The sequence below is a fragment of the Marmota marmota genome, unplaced genomic scaffold, assembly GCF_001458135.2.
Source record: "Marmota marmota marmota unplaced genomic scaffold, marMar, whole genome shotgun sequence".
NCBI classification, from domain to species: domain Eukaryota; kingdom Metazoa; phylum Chordata; class Mammalia; order Rodentia; family Sciuridae; genus Marmota; species Marmota marmota.
Genome location: NW_026000130.1, coordinates 1958976 through 1967205, shown reverse-complemented (window position 1 = coordinate 1967205; position 8230 = coordinate 1958976). Strand labels below are relative to the sequence as shown.

General features: G+C 37.4%; 1 protein-coding gene across 1 annotated transcript in view; it reads right to left on the bottom strand.

The window, feature by feature from the left end:
- Pitpnb (phosphatidylinositol transfer protein beta) overlaps positions 1 to 8230 on the bottom strand; it is a 60153-nt gene that overhangs the window by 51621 nt on the left and 302 nt on the right. The window contains exons 2-3 of the mRNA XM_048784882.1: positions 7209 to 7239; positions 3769 to 3914 (exon numbers count right to left, since the gene is read on the bottom strand). Of these exons, the coding sequence (XP_048640839.1) occupies positions 3769 to 3914; positions 7209 to 7239 (177 nt within the window). The remainder of the gene's footprint in view (positions 1 to 3768; positions 3915 to 7208; positions 7240 to 8230) is intronic.

The window sequence follows — 8230 nt, the reverse complement described above, 5'->3', positions numbered from 1 at the left end:
AAAAAAAAAAAAAAAAAAAAAAAAAAAAAAGGTGTGAAGGACTGAACAAACAGAGGAGGCAGGTGGCACTGAACAACTGACAGGTCACTTCCAGAGGACAGCAAAGAGACTGACCTGCTTAGAAATAAGGATTTTTGTTCTGAATGGAGGTGTAACAACTAAGGTCACATGAATAATTCTGACGACCTTGCTAAGTTTACTTTGGAGGACTTTAGACTTAAAGGCTTATGAGAAATGAGATATGGTGGAACCTGAGATTCCAGAAGAATTGCTCCATGGAGCCCCACGGCACTCACTTCAGGAATGGGAAAATATGCAGACTCTCCCTGGGGATCAGAAGCAAAGCAAAGCAAAATGGTTAAGAGGGCAGGCTCCAGATCACAGCTGAGGTTCCCGTCCTCTGTCTGCTACCAAAACAGCAGTGAGATGGGGCCAGTGATGAAGTTTCTGGGAAAACAGACTTATAAAATGTCCCTTGCCGAGTCACTACTTTGGGGTTAGATACCTTGTGCCAAGAGTGTTTCTCAATCATCTGGTTGAGATCAAGTATACACACTTTACCAAGTAGTGTTCTGCTAGTGGGAAAGCACACTAGCCAGGGAATTCGGAGACTTTGGTTATTATGAGTAAAGTGAATCTCAGAATTTCAAGCACCTCAAGTGTAAAATGAGGTGCCGATAGCCTCAGCCAAACTGTGAAATGTCACTGATGATGTTACATGGGACAGTGCACACAGTGTGGGTCAACTAATGGGATCAATACTGGGAAAGAAACACATCCTGAAGACACAAACCTTAACTCTCCCAGGAAGAGAGCTCCATTAAGTCTCCAGAGAGGGCGGGTGCACCTTTAGAACACTAACCTCATGCCCCTGAGGAAACTAAGGGGATGTGCCACCAGCCTTGCCCTGGGTTGGGGTTTTCTTGCAGTACAGCAAAGGCCTCAGCTCCTATTGCTAAATTAGGTGTTCTGAAATGAGACAGAAATTTGTCCTTCCACAATATAGTTGTCCTGTGTCCAATGTGCCTTCAATGTGAACTTAGGAATTTGAGTACCAGCATCTGATAGTCCTGGCCCCAACAGTCATCCTCCCTCTCAGGCTGACCACCAATCCCTGACTTGTCTTATCAATGGGTAGGATGCTGGCCCTTTCTCATTCTTACCTGAGTGGATGCTCCCTTCCCTGTCCTGTCTCCCACCTCTCTGTAACTCCATGCTCAGCTGCCACCTGTGCCACACAGTCTCACCACCCAATCTGTTCCCCTGTTCCTTTTCATGGGAGACCTGGGTTCTGGTCTTGTTGTCAGGCACCCAAGACTGCCACTTCAATCAAAAAAAATCACCATCTTGCCACTTATTGGCAATGTGACTGTGGGTAAACATGTGCCTTGGTGTCTGTCTTCTGATCTACAATATGGACATAGCCTTTTTCACAGGACCATAATGATGGGTAGGAAGCAAGTGTGGGGAAAGGGTAAAACTAAAGGGTGCTTGGAATGATGTTAGCTCCTTCTAGGATTGAAGAAGCTGTTCCAAAAGCCCAAGTGTGCAGGCAGGCTGGCCTCCAGTGAGCCAAGACTTTATTTAATCCACTAAAAGCCTAAAAGGAATTTTGAACCTCAGGCCCAAATAAGCTCTTAAGTACGAATATCTTACTGACCATATTTATAGGCCTCTTCAACTAGACAGAGTTATTATTTATGGCTGTAGTGCTACCTAAATCAGATGTTTCAGAAGTGGTATTTAACACTTTCTCTTTCTCATAAAAAAAAAAAAAAAATCACAAAAGAGTAAGAATGTTTTTAAATCATCCACATCCTACAATCAACCGATAATCTTTCTTTTCATCTTAATAAATCTTTCTAGGCTTTTTTCAGATTAGTTTTTTAAAAATGTGAAACGTATTATATATACGTGCATTATTTAGCAACCGACCATATGATAATGTGGCAAGCATTTCCAACAATCAAACTCTTAATATTTCAACCAGAGGATATCAGGAATCTGTTTCAACCTATCCTATTTAAATGGAACACTGATTTTAAAAGGTCTCACAGCCGGGTGCACTGCTGCATGGCCTGCTATCCCAGTGCTTTCGAGGCTGAGAAAAGAGGATGGCAACTTCAAAGCCAGCCCCAGCCACTTAGTGAGGCCCTAAGCAACTTAGTGAGACTCTATCTCAAAGTAAAAAATAAAAAAGGGCTGGGGACGTGGCTCAGTGGTAAAGCACACCTGGGTTCAATCCCTGTTATCACAACAAAACAAAAGAACATCACAGACTAATAGAGAGCTTATATATTAAACTTTTTGGTTCATTTTACAATTACCAGAAAGAGTCCAACATTTATAAAAGGAACTCTACTGTGTCAATAGAAATCAATTAATGGGTGAATTAAAACTTTAGAAAAGTAAAGCTAAGTATGTGTAAGCAACACTATCATCATTAATCATCATTAAACTGTGCCATATGGAATACCCAAATATTCTGTCAAGTGACACTGCTTTAGATATTTGTTGCTAACAAATTTAAAGACACCATAAGTCAGTCTCTGGATAACTGATTGATCAGTCACCAACTTCATTATTTCTCAAGTCAAACCTGCAACAGAAACAAAGAAATGCTGTATTCTATCAGAAAATAATGATAAAATTTAAGATCTATAAAGTGATAGCCTATTTTATATTCATGCATCATCATAAACCAATCTATAGAGTTAAACTGAGAAAATAAGAAAAATACTAATCACCACAGCTCATCCACACTGCATGGAACTCTACGAAACAGGAGCATAATTTACTGGACTATGAAGAAAATAAAAGCAAGAAGAAAGCAGAAATTGCCTCCTGCTCTTAATAACCTGGGAGATGACTGACAGAAGGGACTTTTAAAAGCCACTACTCATCTTTGGCTCTTGGGTGCCTTTGGCTCTGACATGCCTTTCTATTTTAAAATATTTATGGCAAAGATAGAGATTAGACTGCCAAATTTAGGAAAATGTGCAAAAGAACTTGGATAAACCAAAACAACAATGGACAGTCAAGTTATACGAGAAATCCAACTGGTCAGTTACCACGAAGACTTTCGCTCTCACTATGAAGAGATTCAAACTTAAATAAGAGGCTAATTTCTGTGTATAAAATTGGTAAAAATTTAAGAAGAATAATATGAAAAATGAACAGTAGCAAACTCTTGGAAGGGCAATTTGGCAATAATGTCAAAATTTACAATGAGTATGCCCTCTCAGAAATCCAACTTTCACAAATTTCTCTTAGACAATAGTAATCTAAGACATAAGACTTATGTACAACCAGGTTCACTCAACAGAAACATCATTTTTAAGAGACAAAAAGTAATACCTAAAAGACTCTGTAACATAAAGAATGGTTACGTAAACTATGGCATGCCCATGCTAAAAAATGTTACTCGACTTTAAAATGATCTAGAAAGATAAACCCTTAAACCATTCACTGCCAGTGTTCTTCTCTGTGGGTATGGATATTTGATACAAGGGCTAGGGACCAAGTTGTCTTAAAGTTCTCTTTGTTGTTTGAATTTTTGTTATAAACAAATGAAAATGTTTTTACAACTTAAAAATAACCAATAAGGAAGAAATTCTCTCAAGAAATTAAAATGCAACACATTGTCACATTGAAATAAGAAATGTACCTCAGCATGTCTTCTAGTAAGATAGGTAGTTTTTACATAAGCTGGGTACTTATGGCCTACTGACTTAATGACTGAGCAGCGAAGATGAATACTCCACTTACCTTTTCAGGTGATATATTTTGTGTGTATACTGTCCCTTTTCTCCATCCTTCTCATAAGGTTCATTCTTTAAGACTTCAATTCCTTCTCCACCACCAGTCTCATTCTTACTAGCTTCTGCAACAGAGTACAGCTGCCCAACCTGATACTAAAATGTAAAAGAGCACAGATTTTCACTAAAAAAACACAGAAATGTCCTATAGTAAAACCTTAATAGAGAAGACAGAGAAAAGTATATCCAAACCATGCAGCACATGATCTACATGAAAATACAACCCAAGCTGGAAATTAGTGTTTAAAAAAAGACAAACAGCAGGTGATCATATAGCTTTCAGTATTTATATATTTTATAGCATTTCCATTATTCAAAAAATGCCAGTTATAAATATTTTGTGGCTTTAATACATACTATCCATTTATGCAGAAAATTTCTTGACACTCTGTTCAACTTTTGAAAAAAAATTTTTTTTGTACGTTCCAAAGCATTTTTACTTCTATTGTATCACATTTAACTTCAAAAAATTCTGAGGAAAGTATGGCAGGAACATAATTGTCACTGTGTCAATTAAAGCTGAGCAACCAGAATACTGTTCTCAATAAAAAGGAGGGTACAAAGTTTAATAACAAACGCTTGAAGAGTCAAAGTACAATGGGGGTCCAAATTTTAGAACTGTTTTTTTTTTTCCTCATGACTTACGTATGCCATCCCAATTTGGCCCTTGCTCAACTAAACAGTACTGGATACCCGGAATCGGAACTTTAAAACAAAGTCTTTGAGTAAACAGGAACTGCTTTAAAAATATCATAAATATACGAGTATTACCATAAAAGGCAGTAACTTGCTGACAAGTTTTTCATTAGTGAACCTCAATTCTCAGTGACCTGCACCTACATTTGTGAGGAAACAGCACTGTCCTCTGTCACTATCAATTCCCATAAGCAACAAAAAGCAAAGTTCTCATGGTTTAACTTGTTCTAGTGATGAAGCCACAGCACCAAACCAGCTCCAATCTCTTTTCAAATCTGATAAAACTTTTTCCTTCCAATGAAAACAGCTTAAAGAAGCATTTTTTCTTTATATTATCAAAGTAAAGGCACAAAAATCCACCTCCAAGAACTCATAATCCAAAATTAAAATTTGATTTAAGGAAATAAGAGTCACTGTAAACTGAAAATATTAGTATCTAAAAAGCTTGTGGGGATATGGGCTGGGATTGTGGCTCAGCGGCAGAGCGCTTGCCTAGCACATGCGAGGCCCTGGGTTTGATCCTCAGCACCACATAAAAGAAATAAATAAAATAAAGGTATTGTGTCCAACTACAACTATTTAAAAAAGAAAAAAGAAAGCTTGTGGGGATAGGATGCTATCTTGCAAATTAATTTAAAACACACACACACAATCTTACTCAATTTGGAAGGGTTTAGGAAGCTGGAACCAAACAAATTTCTTATATGGTCCAAAAATAAGTGTCTAGGGACTTTAGACTGCAAAGGGGCTGTTACAACACTAGGGTTAGTCTAGTCACACCACAATCCTTAAGTCCTTCAGAATGTACTTTTCGACACTGTCATATACATAAACAGGATAAAAATGATTCAACCAAAAGGTAAATTTGGTCTTGATCAACACAGAGTAAAAAAATTCACAGAGACAACTAAATAACCATATCCAAAAAAAGTGATTGATGTACTGATAAATTGTGGCATGCTACTAGGCCTTCCTCTTGTTCTTATTTTAAGAATGATTTCAACCGGGCATGGTGGAGCACACCTGTAATCCCAGTTGCTCAGGAGACTGAGGCAGGAGGATCGTGAGTTCAAAGTCAGCCTGAGCAATGGCAAGGTGATTAGCAACTTGTGAGATCCTGTCTCTAAAGAAAATACAAAATAGGACTGTGGATATGGCTCAGTAGTTGAGTGCCCCTGGGTTCAACCCCCGGTACCAAATAATGATAATAACAATTATTATTTTTATTTCAGTAGAGACAAGAGACATGCTTATTAAATCTGAACATAACAAAAGGCTATGAGTAGTGTGGGTGACAATACCAAGACTCAGAAAGATTTCAACAAACTGATTCAACCAGCTGAAACAACAACAAAAAAAGCCAACAAAAACAAATGTCAAGTTGCACATTTAAGTTCAAAACAATCAACTGTGCAAATAAACAGGGGTCCTGACTTGTCTCGACTGTGTTGTAACACAGTGAGACGTCAAGCACTACTAGGACCCACAAAGCTGTGCTCATGTCTACATCACTCAGGACCAGAAGGCTACTGGCTACTCTTCTTCAGTTCCTGCATTTCCCCCCATCTTCTGTCAGCTGTCACCTCTTAGGTTATCAGTTTATTTTGTCCCACTTCCAATTCACTGCTTCTAATCTTCTGACAGCTCTAGGAAAACCAGACAAGTAAGCAGGAACCGTTTGCAAGTAACAGAAGGCCCCGGGGAGTTTTATGAGGCCTGCTACTCATATCTTCACTTAACAGACAGCTTTTTCTTTTTTCATCATTTCTGGCTCTACTACAGGTGGCTGCAACTGCAGGACACAGTTCCTCTATAGGTGATCTATTTCTATGGCACACACAAATCAAGAAAGATGATAAGCTGTCCCAGTCAGATGTTGGTCAGACTGTGTCTGGAACACTGTTTTCAGTTCAAGGAAACAACTATGACACAGCAATGTGACCTGTTGGGGAGGAAGCCTAGAGGTCTCATTATATTAGGCCAAATAAATGTGCTGGGATGTTTAACCTTACGACCTTTGAAACTGGAACAAAAAGTCTTGGCAGGTAGCGGGGTTGGCAGGAGAGCCACCATCAGGAAGTCTGAAGGGTTACTACAAGCAGAACAGGGCAGACTCTATATCCAATCCCAAGTGGGGTGAAGTGTGAACAACAGTCAGACATTAAGGGAAAGCAGATTTTGGCTTAAAGAAAAGACAAATGTTTTAAAATGCCCAACAGTAAAACAGTTGCTTTTATAGGAGCCAGCTGCTTAACCTGAAAAGCTCTTCAGTTGAGGCTGGAACCTCATTTCCCTGGGATGGTGTAGAAAGAATCCCTGCACTGGTTAGACTCTATTCTTTTGGGGGACTGAACTGAGGGCACTTTACCATGATGCTACATCCCCAACCCTTTCCTAAATATTTTGAGACAAGATCTAGCTTAGTTGCTTAGGGCCTCTCCAAAATGCTGAGGATGGACTTGAACTTGCCATCCTCCTACCTCAGCCTCCCGAGAAGCTGGGATTTTATTCTTCACACTCTGCAAAAACAAGGCAGTAGAACAGAAATTTGTTTGCAACTGATTATATATAATATACCACAACTCATATTTTATTACAAAACTGGAATTAAAAAAAAAGAACACTACCAAGAAATGAGTTTAGATAAACACATCAAAGTAAATTATACCAATAATTTTCAGAAGAAAGACTTACCTCCTGAACAGAACATGGCAAAACCACACGGCTAAAATAACAAAAGAAAAAAATATGTATTACACTTTAATGGCTTTAAACACAGATCTCTAAGATTTAAAAAAATTTTTTACTTTAAATCCAATGATACAATAGATAGGACTCTTAAATCTGAAAATAAAATTATGTCATTTATCTAAGAGAGTCTTTGCAATTCCCACAACCCTAAATAAAGGTTTCTAAACTACAGAAAAAAGCTACCTCCCCTAGAATCCCAATGATCATTTGTACTAAGTGTCCTCAATGTTCCAGGACCCCAAAGATGCAGTTGCAGCAATTCTTATAAGTAAAATTAAACAAGAAAAAAAAACCTCATCATTGAAAATTGCAGGGTACAGAATGTATTATCTGCCCTCATGAAATTTTTAGATGGTTTCATCGACCATCTATATGCTGTGCATTTTGTTTTTATGACACTTCTCAAAGAATATGTATTTTGATTTTCATAAAAAATGTTTCCAGAAACTGTTTCTTTAGTACCCAATTGTTCAAGTGTCATCAGGTAAAAATAAGTAAGGGATCCTTTCAAATTAACACACACACACCAAAAAAAAAAAAAAAAGAAAAAGAAAAAAAAACTCTTTTATTAAGGAAACTATCTTAAACTTTATAATTAGAATAATTTTTTCCAGGGTAGACTCAATAAGGTTGATAGATGTTTAATCCTGTCCAAGAATTTTCTATTGGACATACTAAAAGGATATCCTTATAACTCCATTTTACCTATAATACAGTATTAAAGAATTATTTTTTAAAATATTATGGTGTTATTATATGTCAGAATATTGCATTTTTTCTAAGTTTTTACAGAGATGCCTTATTTCCATCCTTAACCATTTCTACCATAAAATCTGAAAACCAAAGTCCTCTTTGGAGATTAATTGTCTCATAACACTGAGCTCCAAGACAGCAACTTCCTTTTTCCCTTACTTGGTTCTCCTTAGTCTTTTATTCAAAGTAAAAAAAAAAAAAAAAAAAAGAAA